The 17,577-nt window shown below is 53.8% G+C and overlaps 2 protein-coding genes across 4 annotated transcripts in view; both read right to left on the bottom strand.

Annotated features, from left to right (window-relative positions):
- Positions 1-287: 287 nt before the first annotated feature.
- ATP6V0E2 (ATPase H+ transporting V0 subunit e2) lies at positions 288-5,693 on the bottom strand. Its single transcript, XM_022578280.2, has 4 exons — positions 5,388-5,693; positions 3,549-3,596; positions 2,375-2,492; positions 288-1,969 (listed from the first exon to the last, which is right to left on the bottom strand). Exons 1-3 carry the CDS (start codon positions 5,582-5,584, stop codon positions 2,399-2,401), a joined length of 339 nt encoding a protein of 112 aa, XP_022433988.1. The 5' UTR covers positions 5,585-5,693; the 3' UTR covers positions 288-1,969; positions 2,375-2,398.
- Positions 5,694-5,767: 74 nt separating this feature from the next.
- Positions 5,768-17,577, bottom strand: part of ZNF862 (zinc finger protein 862) — a 33,017-nt gene continuing 21,207 nt past the window's right edge. For all 3 annotated transcript variants that reach the window (XM_089917216.1, XM_022578304.2, XM_089917217.1), the window contains 3 exons: positions 13,722-13,826; positions 10,760-12,874; positions 5,768-9,149 (listed from right to left, as the gene is read on the bottom strand). In XM_089917216.1, the coding sequence (XP_089773342.1) occupies positions 8,959-9,149; positions 10,760-12,874; positions 13,722-13,826 (2,411 nt within the window). In that variant the 3' untranslated portion in view covers positions 5,768-8,958. The remainder of the gene's footprint in view (positions 9,150-10,759; positions 12,875-13,721; positions 13,827-17,577) is intronic.

Consider the following 17,577-nt stretch of genomic DNA (forward strand, 5'->3'; position numbering starts at 1 on the left):
CCCATTATGCACCCTGTAGAGATCATCCTGGAAACCAAGTTGGGTCACGTCACTCCCCTGCTTCATCCTTCTGTGGCTCTGCATTCTCTCTGGATGCACTCCTCAGGGCTCAGGGTCTCTCCTCCAAGCACCTTCCACCCCCAGCTTCCTGCAGCTCCTCCCAGGAACTCTCCCCTCCGCTCACTCCATCCCCCAGCCCCAGGCAGGAAGCTGATCCCTGCCCAGGCCAAGCACGGAGCCTGCTGGCTCCCCCCCCCACCCCACCCTGTATGTAGGGGTATTAGGAAGGATGCCGGCCACGCTCTGGAATGTTGGGGACCGGCTTTATTGCAGAGCCCCGGGGGCCATACACTCTGTAATCTGGGGCACAGATGGGTGGTGGGGCAAAGTTCCACTTGAACGAGTCCTCCGTCTTCCTCCTCCTGCCCGGCCTGGTTCTGGGCAAAATCCAGGACAGCGGGATTCTCGCTCAGGTCTCAGGAAAATGTAGTCTCAGTGTCCACATCCCAGAGCTGCAGCTCCAAGCAGCTGCCAGTCCCTTTCCTGGGCCCCAAATCCACCCACCGAGGGAATGGGAATCAGGTGGGCAGGGGAGCGGCAGCCAGCAAACTTGGCCTCGGCCAGGACTTTGCCACCAAACAGGAATTTCTTCACCACTCATTAATCACTAGACACGGGTCAGGCTTCTAGCCGCCAACTGAGACTCAACAGCCCCACTCCAGGGGGGCCACAGAGTTCAGCACAGGAAGGGAGTTGGAAAGGGGGTGGGTGGGATGTTCAAGCGAGGCCCCGATCTGAGCAACAGGCCAAGCCCAGAACCAAGAAATCCAGGTGAGACATACCACGTTCTACCACCGCTCCAAAAACGACGCCTACTAAACAGAACGCCAATCAACTCAACCGTCAATAAATACAAGAGACTGGCTTCTTTCCCAGGGAGGCAACGTGGCACAGCAGAGGTGGAGGACTCCAATTAGCTCCGGGGCTGCGGGCAAGTGTCTGAGGTCTCCACCCCAACTCTCCAGGCGTCACCAGGCCAGGGGCTCCCCCGCCCGGCAGCATCTCAGCAGAGCCCAGCCCACACCTGGCCCACACCTGGCCCTCTGCGCCCTCCCTCGCTCCAGATGACCTACGTGCTGCTGTGAGGGGCTTCGAAATCCACCCTCACCGCTGCCAGAGTCTGGGCCCGGCCTCAGCAGGAGCTGCCTCCAGTTTCTTCAGCTCCTGTTGTGCTCAGGCTGAGCCTCTGTGAAGGGAGGGAGGTGATCCAGGTGGGGAGGAAGGGGGAAGAGGATATTCTGAGGAGATACCACTTCCTGAGCAAGCCAACGTTAAGTGACTTCGTGGCTATAAAGGATGCTAAACATACATGTTTCAACCTTGATCCAAATTACTATGATGCTGTGGATCGTGATGTTTTGTGGGACTGTTTTTCCATTTCGTCAACAATTCCAGAAATTTCACATCGAAACGTGTCAAAAATTAAAGGAGAACTCCAAGAAAGGCCTTTGCCACACCTGACCAAGCCCCTCCATCTCACAGGTGAGGAGGCCCACACAGGCAGACGCTTCCTGGGGTCACACAGGAGGACAGTGGCAGGGCTCTGCCTCTTCCCTCAGGGCTTCCTCCCCGGCCCGGCCCACCTGAGGCTCAGAGCATCCTGGGCTGAACAGGATGCGAAGCCTTCTCTGGCTGTCCCACTGTGTAAAAGGCGCAGCCCCACCCTTGTCAGCTCCTGGCCTGGACCTACTCGGGAGCGGGCAGTGGGAACTTGAGGACTGGACATCTGCTCCGGCCTGGCTCTGAGCTCGGGGCTTCCTGAGGCCCAGACTGGCTGGGGAGGGTGGTACTTTCCAGAACCAGGCAGGCCTTGGAGGAGGGAGCACGGAGGGACTGGGACACAGTTGTAGGGGTGACAAAAGGGTCATCAGGGACAGCGGAGCCAAGGTCATCCAGAGAGCTGGGGCACCTGAAAAGCACATCACAGAACAAGTCACGGCCTCGCTGTGGAGACCCTTCTCCCCCAGCCCCGCCCTGGAGAGCCTGTGCCCATCACCCAGCTCACCTCAGACAGCCCCCTGCCCCCACCCTCTCCTCACTCAGAACAGATTCTGTAGCCGGCCGCCTCCTCTGGGGCCTGCAAACCCGCAAACAAGGCTGGGCCCACGTGCTCCCCCCCAGGACCCTGGGTCTTCCGTCCGTCCCTGCCGCCCAGTGCACCACTGGGCAGGAAGGGAGCAGGTGCTCAGCATTCTTTTTTTTTTCTTAATAAATGAATGCCTGAATCCACATGCAAAGTCTTATAACCCTGCCTGACCTTGTCCTCCCCCAGCCCCGGGCCCTTCCCCACCCCTGCCCGCCTGCCCAGCAGTACCTGGGGCCGAGGAGGCGGCAGTGGTCACTCCCACAGGAAGTGCACATACCAGATCGTCTCATTCTTCAGCTGGGGCCCGAACAGGGGGTTCAGCTGAGCCAGGATGGCGATGAGCCAGCTGCCAGGGACAGCACAGTGAGGGTGAGCCCAGACACAAGGAACTCTGCCGTGCACACCTCACACCACGCCTTTGGTCACATGACCGACCCAGCAGCAGGGTCTGGGTTTTGGAGGGAAGCGTCTCATGGAGCCATCCACACTGTGGCCGGCACGGGGGCTCAGTCTGGGGCGTGTGGGTTTGGGTTTAGGTTTGGTTTGATCTGATGTTTTGTAGATTTATAAGATCCCTGCGCTGGGGCTGGACCCTGGGATTAGGGAAGAGGTAAGACAGTCTCCAGGGGCACAAAGGGAAGCCATACTGGCTTAATTGAGCATGAGAGGCCTCCCTCAAAACCAGAGCTTGGATTTATTCCTCAGTTTGGCAGCCAGGGTGATTTAACACGGAGCAACCTAACATAGGAGGATTGGGGAGGGATAGCAGAGTGCCTTTTTTGTAAAAGGGGAGGGGCTACCATGAATGGCAGTTTTAGAAAGAGAACCTCTAGACATGAAGGACCTGGAAATTGATTCCCTCACACTGTCCAGGCACTCGCATCTCTTGGAATGTTTTCTATATCCCAGGGACCTTTTCCAAGTTTGAAGACTACTGCTCATCCAGTGGTTCTAAACTGGCTGCATCACAATTACCCAGGGGCATGCATTGAAAATATGGATTCCCAAGTGCAGATCATGAGAACTGTGGTTTAGTGGGTCCAGGGTGGAGCCCTAAAAGCTGTGTTTTTACAGTCTCTCCAGGTGATTCTGATGTCCCATCAGGTACAAAAGGCACTGAGCTGGCCCAACTCACTCATTTTGTGGATGAGAAAACTGTAGCCTACGAACATGACAGAGCTTGTCCAGGTGCTACATTCAGAACCAGAACCCAGAGTTCATGACTTCCAGCCCATCGCTCTCTTTGCCTCTCCAACTGCCTCCTCTTCTGTGCTTTACAGCCTCAGCCTTTCAAGAGCTGAATGTGCTGGTATCAGGACAGAGGGGAGAGCAGGGCTGGGAAAGGAGGAAAGAAGGGGGCACAAAGGCCCCAGCTGACTTGAGCTGGGAGAGCAGTACTTACAAGAGGTAACAGCAGACAGCGGTGGCCACCAGCATGGTGATGGTCACTCTGCAATGGAAGAGGACGTCAGGTCAGGACGGATGGAAGCATTGCCCCCAGGAGGCCTGGCCGAGGCCAGAGAAAGAGCTCCTCGTGCCAGCCCCTTTCCCGTCTGATGCCACCTGAACACAGGGAGGCTGAGTTCTACTCAGGGTAAGAATTGCTAGATGGAAAATAAAAACGCCAAGTGTCCCCTCTTGGGGAGGCCAACCTTGATCACGTCCAAGTTACATTATGCATCTTTCCCTTCACCTATCTGCCTTCTTAATCCCACTGTTTCTCCATCTTAATGCAAACATGTTGGGAAAAGACACTGCACAGAGCTGCACTTGCAGCCACCCACCATGGAGTGGCCTCTGGAATCCAAAGTTCATTGGGCAAAGGGAAGGAAGACAGAAGACCAGAAGACAGGGCAGGAGGCAAGGAGACCGTGAGCCATCTCTGAGGCATAATGGGCAGTTATAATGACAACAGCAACTGGCTACCTTGACTCTACTCAAACGCTGGAGACAGAGGCTTTAAATGCAGGAGGAAAACTTCAGAAGGAAGAACTCACCAAGGTCTGCAAGGGAGGCGAGGCACTAAAATGGCTTACAAAGTAAGGCCATGGGACCTCAGCCCTGCAGGTCCTTTTTTTTTTTGCCACTCCGCGCGGCATGCAGGATCTTAGTCCCCCAACCAGGGATCGAACCCGTGCCCCCTGCAATGGAAGCCTGGAGTACTAACCACTGGACCACCAGGGAAGTCTCTAGCCCTGCAGATTTTTAAGAACAGAGGCAACACCGAAATGCAGCGTCCAGCCAAAGCTAAATCTAACCCAAACCAGGCCCTAGGACCTCTGATCTAAAGTACTTTAAGTTGGTGCCAGAGCAATTAGCATTTGATCCATTCTTTCAACATTACCAAGCACCGTGGGCCAGTCCTGTACTGGGCAATGGGGTCTACAGTGGTGAACAGGACAATCTTCCACCTCGAGGAACTTGTAATCAAGGGGAGAGAGTGCTTTACAGCTGAAGATGGTATGAAGCAGAAACTGGTAAATGGTGCAAGAGGTAGAGAAACCTGCTAGGGGACCTTCAAAAAATAATGATACTGGGCTTGGTGGCACAGCGGTTGAGAGTCCGCCTGCCGATGCAGGGGACACGGGTTCGTGCCCCGGTCCGGGAAGATCCCACATGCCGCGAAGCAGCTGGGCCCATGAGCCATGGCCGCTGAGCCTGCGCGTCCGGAGCCTGTGATCCGCAACGGGAGAGGCCACAGCGATGAGAGGCCCGCATACCACAAAAAAAAAAAAAAAAAAAAAAAAAAAAAAAAGATACTGGCTAAAAATTATTCAATACAATATGTGCCATGCACTAAGAGTCTTATATACATTATCTTGTGTAATCCTCACAGCAACCTTAAAAGGCAGGTATCATCATCACCCCCAATTACCTAAGAAGAAATGAGGCTTGAAGGTGTGAGAGACGCTCAAGGTCACAGCTGGGCAGGAGTGGACAAACTGCATCAGTGTCTAGCCACAGCCTTTACCTTTACAGGCTGGAGAGGGTGACCCGTAACTGTCTCCACCTTTCTAAAGCACGAGCATCTCTGCCCTTTGGCCCCGACCGCCTGCCTGTTCCCTGCTGAACGCGGCCCAGCACAGACCTGAGAGGAGGAGTGGGGCGCCGTGCGCGCGCCTGGACAGCGCTCGCTGCACCGCGGGCCGCCGCAGCCGCCGCCGCCCGCGCAGCCGCCGGGGAAGGGGGAGCGCGCGGCCGCGAAGGTGTCCACAGGGAGGCTGGGCCGCGCGATCCTTACCCGCGGTTGGGTCCTTTCGGCACGAACCAGGGCCCGGCGATGCCGATGAGGCCCCAGAACGTGGTGAAGATGATGACCGGGAGGGCGAAGGAGTGCGCCGTCATGGCCCGGCGCGGGATGCCCAGGCCAGGATGCGAGTCAGAATTGCAGATGCTCCGGTGCGCGGAGGTCCGGCCCAGGCAGTGGGCGCCGAGCATGCGCAGCAGGACCCGGCCGCCTAAGAAAGCCCTTTCAGCGAGCCCGACCCGCGCAGGCGCTTCAGCGCGTCACTCGGGGTGGGGGCGTGGGCGGGCTTTGCTCTGAGCCAGAGATAATTAGCTTTGAGCAGCTCCTCCAGTTTGCTAGTTTTGGTTACGGGATTGACAGGACTGAGGCATGTGTCGAAATAAACTCTGCTTTATTCAAATAGAAAAAGGTTGAGAATCAGACATGGTTTGTTTTTTTTTTTTTTGCGGTAAGCGGGCCTCTCATTGTTGTGGCCTGTCCCGGTGCGGAGCACAGGCTCCGGACGCGCAGGCTCAGCGGCCACGGCTCACGGGCCCAGCAGCTCCGCCGCATGTGGGATCTTCCCGGACCGGGGCACGAACCCGCGTCCCCTGCATCGACAGGCGGACTCTCAACCACTGCGCCACCAGGGAAGACCCAGACATGGTTTTTTAAACCATGTTTTGCACATCTTTGAAACCAGAGGAGGAGAGAACATCCCTTGGCCAATTACCTGGGGTGACCTCGTCAGCCACTTGGATGAGGGAAACGGCCCATCTTCACACTGTCCTGCTAAATACTTAGCACCCTAGGAACTGAACCTGCGCTTCGAGGGAAGCAAAGTGTCTGGAGTAGATTACACTCCAACGTGTCTGGCTAGAACAGGGGGTCGGGACCCCTCCTTCCCACCTGGTCTCTATGGCTATTGAACTCAAACTGTCAGTTAAAATGCTGGTCACTCAGAATGTCAGCCCTGTGGGCATGTCTATGGAGACCACAGGTAGGGAACGAGGGTGGAGGCATGGCTAGGACTCTGGCCAAAGGCAGAGAGAGCTTGCTCCTTCCATCCCCAATGCCCTTCAGCTTGTTTTTTTGTGAGGCAAAAATAGGAAGGCTCTCCAACAACAGGGTCTCCAGGCCCTGGGGTCTGAAACGCTGCAAGTCTCTTGAAACAAAACGAGATGTCAGCTTGAGCAAGGGGTCTCACCAATCTTCAGCCTGGGGTCCTGTACAAAATGGTCAGTGTCCTCTCTGCCATTAGCGAACAGAGGGGACCCAGGGCATGCCTGTGCCCCTCGAGAAAGTGGGTAGTGCAAATCCCTGTGACAAATAGCATTTTCAGTCGCCCCCCCCCCCCCGCCAAGGGGCCCAAGTTTCTCACGAGCTGGCATCGGAGGCTTCCTCAGAGCACAGACGTGGAGAGGCAGGGGCATCCCTAGCTGGCCTCCACCTCCACGACTAGACTCGCACAGGGAATCGTGCGTGTGGCACTCAGGCGCAGCGCTGCTCGCAGGACTAGCCTCTTGCTCTGAGGATTCTTAAAGGATAGAAGGTGCCATGGGGAGGATGCCTACGAGAAAGTCACCTCAATCTGAATCGCTATGGATAGGGTGGGGGGGCCCACTTTAACGGGCCCTCCTCCCTTCCATCCCACCAACTCATACCCGCGGTGCCTGGCCTAGTGCAGATTCCTGAACTCCCCACGGTGACCTATGCGAATGGGGGAGGGAGGCCTGGGCTCCATCTTGGCCATGTGGACAGTAACACCACCAGGGTTCAAGCTCTAAGGGCCCGTGGTACACCTCAGCCCCCAGAACACGGGGCTGTCAGGGAGACAGTGCCACAGGTGAAACGGCAGAAAGCAAAAACGGAATTCCTGGCTCGAAGCTGAAGAAAACAGGAAAGCGATGGCGCTAAGGCTAAGTGCTAAGGGTGGGGTGCTGGGAAGGGAGAGTCAGAGACACTGGGAACCAGGGGTTCTGCCAGACAGTGAGACACTCGCTACCAGCATCTCAGGGGCTCTCGGCACCTTCTAGGAGTGGGAAGTGGACAGATGGCTGCTTGAGGGCCAGGCCACTTGGACCTGCGTCACAGAGCAGGGACCCCACCTAGGGCCAGGCAGCATGGCCAGGACGGAGCACTACTTCCTGCCCGCCTAAAACAGGAGAAAGGCAGCGGCAAAGAAGCCCTTCCCTGTAACCTCCCCTCGTTTCCCAGCTGTGGTTGGGGAGGCGGGACCCAGACTACATCATCCTCAGGCGGATGAGCAGCCTCGGAACCTGCCCAAAGCAGCCGCCCTGCAAGGAAAAGTGCTTTACTTCAGGGTGCAAGAGGAGATGGGCTGATGGGGGGAGCGCGACGGGAACCAAATAGCGTGGGACACCCTTCTGTGCCGCCAGGGTGGTGGTTCCCATGCTTGAGTGAGCCCATGAAGTTCCTGGGGGGCCTTGCTGGAAACAGTCCCGGGGGTCTGATCAGGTGGGTCTGGGGTGAAACAGATTTAAACAGACACCCCTAGTGATTCCCAAGCTGGTCCCCAGAGCAACTTTGGGAAGAGTGGACTAGACCATTATGCTGAGGGCATGTTGAGAGAGCACCTCTTCCCGTAATAAGGACTTGGGTGGCAAGGGACAAGGACAAGGGCTGAAGGCAGCCAAGTCCACTCTGCAGCCTGAGGGCCGTCTTTCAGAGCTGGAGACGCTGTCATCCATCGGTCCTGTGGCAGCTGGGGCACCAGCAGGCACTTGGCTTCTCTACTGCCTGCAGCAGAGTTGGGACGGGGGCCCAAGCCCCCCCAGTGCAAACCTGTCCTGTCCGCTCTGCTCCGTAGAAGACCCAGGCTCAGCACAACACAAGGGCTGCGACTGGTGGAAAACGCCAGGCCCCCTCCAGGGAAACACTCCTCCCCTGTCTGGGAGCTGCAGGAGGATAACCTTTCTTGATTGCTCTGTGCCAAGGGGTTCTGCTTGCCTCATCCTAAAGGAAGGCCCTGGGAGGACACAGGGAAAGTCTCTGATGCGAGTCTCCCATTTGAAGTTGAGGCTTCCCTGCTTCTGCCATGGAGTCAGGGGGATAGATCCCAGAGCCAGGCCGCTGTCCCTAGACCTGCTCATCCCAGGCCCCTCACCACGTGTCTACCCCACGCCACTCAGGCTGTGGGCAGCCCGCTGGGATGCTCCCCAGCTACCCAGGGGCTGGAGGGCTCCTTTAAGCCCCCTACCCCCAACCGTCTCTCCCACTTCAGAAAAGTCCTCCTGCCACCAAAACATGGGGTGAAATCTTTCATGATGGAATTGTCTCCTGAAGCACCTTTAAAATGAGCTTGAGACGCGAACCCTCCTGCATACTCAAGTGCTGGAGGTCGCGCCCAGCCTAGGCGGGGCCTCGGTGAGCAGGCTGTGCGCCTCCTGACCCCCTGCCTCCCTGGGATGTGGGCTGAATTATCTTGTCACTGCCGCTTCCCAGTGCTTAGGGAGTCCCCACCAAGTGAAGACTCTAGGGCAGCCTAGAATCCCAGGGCCTGTCACCATGATCACGAGGGCCAGGGCAGCAGGGGGCTCCAAGGCAACCCCTCAGGGTCCTGCTCTTACAGGAGCGCTTTATCAGGACAGCCCAGGGCCTCTTGGCTGGGGTGGGGACACAGGAGTCCGTGATGCGGCTCTAGGACGCAGTCCGTCAGGACCTCCATGGGTTCCCTGTAGGGCGGGATGGGCGGCTTCTGGGTCACGGCCTCCTCCACACGGAGCGCTCCCATCTTCTCCTTCCTGAGCCCCGCCCCTCGTGCGGGAGGAAAGGGAGGGTACAGTCAGACAGAGAAAACAGATCAGATGATAATCCCCTCCCCACAACCAACTGCGCCCCAAGGTATGTTTGGTGAAGAACCCCTGGCAGAACCCCTGGAGACGGACAAGGGCTGCTCTCTGTAGGCCTGATGGAGTCCCACTCTGCTGACTTTCACCCTGGGGCAGCGGAGCTCATGCGGAGGGGGGGGGGGCAATTTTGCTCCCAGGGGACATCTGGCAGAGTCCGGAGACCTTTTTGATTGCTGCAACGGGGAGGGTGCTACTGGTACCCAGTGTGTGTGTAGTGGAAAAGGCCAGGGGTGGCCAGGCGCAGGACAGGCACCCACAGCGAAGAACTACCTGCCCTAAGCGTCAGCAGTGCTGAGGCTGAGAACCTGCCTGGGAAAGAAGGCTTTATCATACACAACCTGGCCGCGTTCTCTGTTTGCTTCAGACGTACTAGTCCCGTCGCCCTATGATTACAACTTGCAGAAGCGCACAGCTGACGGCGTCTTCTCCTTCACCCTCACAGATCGGGCACTGAGAGCAACTCACTCACCAAATGCGTGGGTGAAGGACTCCCATGTTGGAATCACCCTCTTTCCTTCTCTCCACTTCTATTGCCCGCTCCCTGCACCCGCCCCCCAGCTGCAGGTCCAGGGCCACCATGCTTCCTACAGAGCGTCTGTCAACCCTGAGGCCAGTCCACTGCTGCTGATCACAGACCCTGAGGTAAGATGACAGCAGAAGCAAGAGGACGGAGACCTGCTATAGGAAGACGCCAAGGGAGAAAAACCATGGCTCTGTCACTGTTCAGTGACACAGGAGCAGCCTGGAGAAGCTCTGGTTTTCTTTGGTGTTCAGTGACTACTTGAAAAGAGGAAAATTTCTTACTTAAGACTTCCAGTAACTTGGCCTCCAGGATAATGTCACCTCCCCCTCAAGCCCAGTCCCCACCTGGCCTTCCAGGCTAGGCGGGAGGCTTTCCTCACGGACCCCTCCCCTGCCTGAAACCCCCAACCTTCTCCTCCGCACAGCGCCGTCCTCACAGCCCCTGTGACCTGCACTGACCTCTTCCCTCTACAAACGGTCCGCACAGCCCCACGGGGATGTGGTGTCTCTGCCCTCGCTGGTCCAGTCCCCGAGTGATTTCTGGTACTAGTCTGCACCTCTAAAGACTGCCGTGGGCACTACTGGCCAGACGCTGTTCCAAGCCCTTCACGTCTATTAATCCGCTTTACAGATGAAAAACCATAGCACAGAGAGATTAAGCTGCCCCAGGTCACGTGCTAGTCAGCGGCAGGACGAGAATTTGAACCTGGGCAGCCTTGCTCTGGAAATTCCTGCTCTTAGCTCTATGCCCTGTGCCCTGCAGTGTGGGCGTCCTGCCTTCTAGCTGGATCATAATCTCCTGGAGGGTAGGTGTCCCGTCTTGAGCACCCACTGGTCTAGCAAATGGTAGGGCACGTGACACCTTAGGGCAAGCCCACTGTGACAGCTGACTTGAGCAGACTCTACCAGGCTGTGAGCTCAGCATGGGGCTGGGAAGCTAAGATTCTCTTCCTTTGCTTCCCCACGTCCAGGAACTCTGCCACGCATACTTACTTGTGTGGGAGCGGGGTGGCACTTGGGCACAGGTGTAGACGTGGCTGAAACGCCGACCCGAGGAGGTCAGGTACCAGTGCTGGATGGCGGGCTGGGGGTTGTACTCTGTGACCGCCACACCGTTCACCGCTGTCATCATGAGCATGTTGGTCACCTCGCTGGAGAGCTTGGTCCTCTCATCGGTCCTGATCCGGTTCATGGCACTGAATCCGCGCTCACAGCAGGAGGCGGAGACGGGCACACAGGCCACCACTGCCACGAGCCTGCTGAGCAAGGGGAAGCGGCAGTCCTGGGCCAGGGCGTTCCTGCACAGCATGGAGAATGGCAAGTTCTTGGCGACGGCTTTCAGGCCCAGCCACTCCTCCAGCAGTGCTTCCTCACTGTATCCTGGGGGCAGTGAGAGTTCAAAATATCTGGCCAGGGCAAGAATATCATCATTCCCAAAACCGGCCAGTTCCATCCCACTTGGCCAGGCCATGGCGTCAAACACCTCCATGTTCTTGAGCTGAGGGGGACGGTCCACGTCAAACCTTTGCTGGAGGTATTCAATCCCAGTCAGGATCATTCTCTCCCTGTCCGCCTGGAACCGCTGTTCTGCCATCTCCATTCTGTCCAAGAAGATGCCGTGGAGCTGCCCATCCCTGAAGCCGGCATTGAACTCTTCCTCTTTGGGTCCTGCCTGGTGACGGAGGGTCTCCAGTGCTACATAGGCCCGTCCCAGCGTGGAGTTCACCTCCGTAATCAGCACGATCTCCTTCTGGCACACTTCAGATAAAGGCCTGTAGATGCTCAGGAAGTCCAAGAGGAAGTGGCAGAACTTGACGAAATGGAAGCCCTTCATCAGCTTCAGCACGCCCTTGGCCCTGTGCCCGACCTGGCCACCTGCTTCCGCCACGCTCTGCAGGTGCCTGGCCAGGGCGGGCCAGCTCACGATGAGCGCGCTCAGCGTGCGCCTCTTGCTGGCCACCCACCTGACAGCGTTCAGGTCCTTCAGGCGGATGATTTCCTGCTCCAGCGGGGCCGCGCCTTCCTGCAGCTCATTCAGCCTTTTGTTCGAGGACTGATAGAACTTGAAGACGGTTCGGATGTGCCGGTCACACTTCTTGACCAGGTCGATGCCTCCACAGGCGTCAACCACGGCCAGGTGTAGCCGGTGGGCCACACAATGCACCGGCAGCAGCTGGGGGACGATCTCCTGGAGCTTCTCCACCAGACCTCCTCTGCAGCTCAGCATGGTTGAGCCATCGGTTCCCAGGCCCACTACCCAGCCAGGCTTCCGGAAGGGGATGTCCAGTTCGTCCAGGGCAGAGATGATGGTCTCAAAGTATCCATCCACCGTCTCGCTGTAGAGTGGGGCCAGAGTGATGTAAGACTCCTTCACCTCCATCCCCTTAAAGTAGCGGATGTAAATGCCCACACAGGACTGGTCGGAGGTGTCTGTGGCGCTGTCCAGCAACACGCTCACACATGGGGAGTTCCGGACATCCTCAAGGATCTCCTTCTTCAGAGTCTCGGAGATGTATTTGATGAACTGAGTGCAGGCGGTGCGATTTCGGTACTTGCCCAAAATCACGGTCCCAGTGCTTTGGAGGAGTTGCAGGATCTTCTCAAAGTCGTTCAGGGGCCTCGAGTGGTACGCGATGGAATAGGCAGCATTGAAAAAGTGCTCCATGTCGGCCATCAGGTCACTGGAGATCTCGGGGACGAGGGCGGCCTGCGGGGTGTCTTCCTTGACTTCCAGGGTGTTGACACAGAGCTTGTGTGCTTTGCTGACTTCATGGTACTTTAAAGTCTCCACTTTAAAAGGACCCGTGTAACCTCGGACTAACCGGGATGATTTGTCGTGGAGACTAGGTCTTTCTTTGCAAGCTGAGCAGAAGAGCTTGGTCTCTTTGGGGTCAATTACTAACCATGGGAACTGTCCAAACCACGACCTCTGAATTGAGCGGGGTCTGTAAGTCCTCTTGATTTTCCTCCGTCCATCTGCTTCTACTTCACAAAGGCTGGGATTGCAGTAGGAGGTGCACGTCTCCATGGCATGAGCTGGGAGCAGTGCAGATTCTACAGCCGAGGCCTGTGTGTGTGCCTCTCTAATGGCCACCGTCGTCTTCTTCCCTTTGGAGCAAGTCAAACTGTGCTCGGTTTTGCTGCCCAGAACTCTGCAGCCTCCTATCAGCTAAGACACCCCAATTCAGTAAGTACCCCTTTATGCAAAGCAGAGAGGATGAATGTCATCCACCTTTCTAGAAATCAGTAGTGGCTTCTATTTAAACCCTTTCCCACTAGTTTCCCTGAAAGCCAGTCTGTCTCCCCAAGAGTTGTCTGCTAATCCTTGTGGGTTCTTTAGCCAGCCTCCCCCTCCCTATCTACATATCTACCCTGAGATCATGTGACATCAGATGCTAATAAGCTTACTTAGCACCTTGGCCACAGATGCTATTAGATGGTTTTAATCCTCTTTCGAGGCACCACAAAGAAATGAGGTTAAACATCCAAAAGTCTTCTTATGAGTCTTGGAAACAAGGGAGGCACAGAAGTATACACAGTAGCTATTAGCCAGTAAGTTACTGACAAAGATACACGAATTGCTAACTCTCACAGACCAACAGTGTTGTCACTAAACACCAGAGGAGCGGGGAGAAGGCAGCAGAGGCTCCCAGCCGTGGGTCACGGGGCTCCTCATGGCCAGTGTCCACCACGCACCACCCCCATCAGCTCTACCACAGTCTCCCCGTTTCACTTCTGCTCATCAAAGCTCCTTATTTTTCCCAAACCGTCCCAGTTTCTCAGATTCTTCTACACTGTGAAGGCACAGTTAGTTTCTTATTCACGTTTTTCTACCAATACAGGGCCTGGTGCACAACAGGTCCAGCAGGAGGATGGCGGAACTAGCACTGTGTGACTTGCCAGGGCTGCCTGGGCCCCCGGACAACCCTTCAGAACCCAGCAGGTCAAGACCCACCTGGAGGACGGCCTTTCCCCCACTTTGGCCCGTTTGGGTCCTTGATCCAGGGTGCAGCTCTCCGCTCCAGTTTTGAGATCAAGTCTGGTTTGGCAGCAGCAGGCCCTGTTGCAGGGACGAAGAGTCACAGCGACATCACAGCTCTGGACTGTCAAGTCAAGCAGCCCATCTGAAAGATCCAGGGAGGCCTCTGGGTGCATTTCCTAATAAAATCTTTCCCACCAGGGGCGCGATGAAAGCATACCCACCTAGGGTGCCAATTTATTTTTAAAACCCATAGAGGCACCAAATTAGGGTGTATCCCTTAGCTCCATGGCTCACCCATGGGAGCATGACTCAGCTAAACGAATCTGGAGGGGAAAGGGTGAAAACAGGAAGAAATACGGAGGACAAAATAGAAGGAGAGAGGACAGGGATGATAAGGAAAGCCACACGAGTAGTGGGAGAGGGCCACCAACACCTGTCCCATGCACGTGGCCCTCAGCAACACCCACAGCTGGCCTTGGTGCAGGTAGCTAACTACACGGGGCACCTGGAAAGCCCCTTAGCGCTGTCTGCCACCTGCAGTGGAACCTGAAATCCGACTAGAAGAGATTCGTGTCTTTGGGTTAAGCACTGCCCTTTACTGAAAATATGAATATTCTGCAGGGCTATGCGAAGAAATTGCTTTCTTGATTTAAAGTAAAATCCATTAATCTCTACTTACATGCTTTTTATGTATCTATGTGAAAGGGTGTATAACCTTTCTTTGGAAAGACATATACAAGCCACTGGTAACTGCGGGCACTTCTGTGGAGGGACTGAAGGACAAGGTAAAAGGGAGATTATTTTCACTATTCATCTTTGGATCATTCAAATGTATTTATATGTTCATGTGTGTGTATGTATCCACATATTTACAACTAATAAAAATATAACACATTATTAATCTGTGGTAGATTGAACACTTATTCATCTTCAAACGTCTCTAAAATGAGGGCAAAGGGATAATAATAAAAAGAAGCGTAAGCCCAAGAGAAACATTGTACTAGAAATGTTAATACATTTTTAGATGAAGGAAAGGAGATAAAAGAGGAGAACTAACAGAGCTGGACACCAAATGCCAGCAGAGTGGGTAATAAGGACAAAGAAGTGAACTTGACCCCAGAATCCCCAAAAGAGCCAGTACCTGGAGGCACCAGGTGCAGCAGAAGGTGGTGGGTTAAGGAGAGACCGGTTCAAGGCCAGGTCCGCTCACCTATTCCGGGAAGCCAGAAAATACCACCACCCTCCCCCAAGGAGGAGAGAGAGGTTGGTCTACAGAAAAACTTAACCAGAAAGGTTCTGGGCCCTGGGATGGTGGGGTGAGTGAAAGATGAAGAAGAGCTGTGATGCAAACAGATGGAGACAGTCTACAGACCAGAAGCTGCGTTACCCGGCTCCAAGAACACCAGCTTGGGGTACAGCCAAGCAGGAGACTGGAAGTTTTCTTTGGAGAAGTGGAATTGCCCCTCCCCAAGCCTCCTCCCCAAAAGACCTACGGATCCAGACCTTGCCGGGCTCTTCAATGAAACATCCAGGTTCACAGCTGGTCACCCTACAATGTAACCTACCCCTTGAGTCCCAGCCGTGCACACAGAGCTTCCAGCCAGTTTTTAAGGCTTTACTCTTAAATGTGAATGAACCTAAAGATATTTATTTAAGACAAACTGCTAACAAGTAGGAAAAAGGATTGAAGGAACTAGAGATACTGCAGGAAGCAAAACAAAATTTCAACCCCCTCCCCTCAAAACTAGAACATTCCCACAGAGAAAAGTCATGATAGTTATCCATGAAAAGAGCAATAAGGGCTCTTAGTTTAAAATATGATAGAAAAAAATGTTTTAACTTAAATAGAATTGTTAGAAAATAAAATGGAGGAAAACTCCAGGAAAGTAGAACAAAAAAGACAGAAGCAGGAAATAGGAGAAAAAGAAAAAAATAAAACAAAACCAGAGGCTTAATTTAAGAAGTCTAATATCCAACTAATAGGACTTTTTTGGAAGAAAGAAAAGAGAAAATATAAAGGAAGAAATAATACAAGAATGTTTCCCCAAAATGGAAACTGTGAGTTTCCACATGGAAGGGAAGCACCAGATATCCAGAACAAAAGATGAAAAAAAAATCCGTATCATTAAGCACTAAGTACTTCAAAACACTGGAATAGGCCTTAAAACTTTTCAGAGTGGAAAAACAGGCTGCGTTCAAAGATTTAGGAATAAAAAGGTATTTAGACTGCTCAACAGCACCTGTAAAACCTAAAATCAATGCTTTCAAAATGCTGAGGAAAAACATTTCCAACCTGGAATTCTATACCCAAACCACATTATCAATTGTGAGAGCAGAATAAGGGCATTTTCAGATATACAGAGTCTTTAAAAAATTTCCTCCCATGAACCCTTTCTTAGGAAGTTACTGAAGGATGTGCTCCAACAAAATGAAGACATAAACCTAAAAGAAGCAATAGATCCAGGAAACAGGAGAGAGATGAAGGAAAGTCTAAGCCCACAGCTGTGCAGCAGGCCTAAAGTATAACTAGTTTAGCTAGAGCAGAGGAATGGAAGACCCAGTGACAGAAGTTGCCAGAAAAAAAAGTGAAACGGATAGGTCACAGGATGTTTGATGATGTGGAAAAGACTCTTCAAAGGAGTTATATAATTCCATGGAGAGTTTGAGAAGAATTGGTGATAGTACAGAAAGCTAGCAAAGTAAAAAAATAAGAAAAAATTTCAATTCCTGGGGGGGAAAAATCCTACGACAAAGGAAACATCATCATAATATGTCACTTTGATTAGAAGTAAATAATACATAATCATAATTAGGCAAATAATTTACATTGAATTAACCAAAAAAGTATGATATACCTGTTCTGAGAGGATGGAGGGAAGAGAAGTGGGGGCCTGGGGTGATGTAAGAGGGCCATATCTTCATCCTCCACAGTAGGAATCAATAGATAATATCTAAAATCAATAAATCAGGAATAGCAATAAACATATGCAACAGGATATTAGAGTGTGATTCTGTCTGCCTGTTTTGGCTGAAGGCCCCCCCAAAATAGGAGCCAACTCTCCCCCATTCCAAAGCTAGACCACTGAAGCCGACTTGGAAAGAGTGGCTGAAACACTGGGCTGTAACCCAAGCACTTGCCACTAAGAGGGAGTCAAAGCACTGGGAGTGAGGAGGTCAGGAAGTTGGATCTTAGAGATGCTTTGGAAAGAGCTGTCAAGTGTACTGTGAGCCCTCCACACTCCCATGGGGAGGGGTGGGGTGGACTGGGCTACTTTCCTCTGACCTTAAGCCTAATGGGAATGACATCCTGACCTGTATTTCCTGGAGCTGTGGGGCTGCTCAGGAATCCAGGCCTGGAAAAGACTAAAGGCATAAACTGACCAATGGTTCCTTGGTGGTGGCCATGTTGGGAAGAGCCTACATTCACAGGGCTTGTCAGAGCAAAGGATATATAAGTGTTTTCCATGGTCCAGATGTGAGCCCTGGAGGGAAAGAGAAGAAGCCCAGAGCCACTTAAAGGGGCTGCCCCTGTCTGCCTATTGGTGATGCTCCCCTAAGGAGCCCATATGGGGCAGACTGCCAAAGCAGACGTTACCCACTGTAGTGAGAGATCTCCAGTAACGGGGGTTTGGGGGAGTGCAGAACCCATAAACACACTTGGAGAATCAGCTTTCAATTATCCCAGCTACATGTAACTGGTATCAGATTACATGGATGTAATTCTTGTACCTCTCCTCCCCACCTACACACCACCATTCCCAGCCAGGATGCAGCAGAAATCCTGGAACAAGCTGGGAGGTAGGAGGAGAACTTCTTTCTTCCTATCACA

The sequence above is a fragment of the Delphinapterus leucas genome, chromosome 9 (genome assembly GCF_059928025.1).
Source record: "Delphinapterus leucas isolate spDelLeu-1000000601 "Yukka" chromosome 9, BTC_Dleu_Yukka2, whole genome shotgun sequence".
NCBI classification, from domain to species: Eukaryota; Metazoa; Chordata; class Mammalia; order Artiodactyla; family Monodontidae; genus Delphinapterus; species Delphinapterus leucas.

Coding starts and splice junctions, on each gene's coding strand:
- ATP6V0E2 (XM_022578280.2), bottom strand. CDS start 5,584: ATGCTCGGCGCCCACTGCCTGGGCCGGACCTCCGCGCACCGGAGCATC. Junction 3,597..5,387: donor CCGAAAGGACCCAACCGCGG/GTAAGGATCGCG, acceptor CTTCCATTGCAG/AGTGACCATCACCATGCTGG. Junction 2,493..3,548: donor GCTGTCTGCTGTTACCTCTT/GTAAGTACTGCT, acceptor TGTCCCTGGCAG/CTGGCTCATCGCCATCCTGG.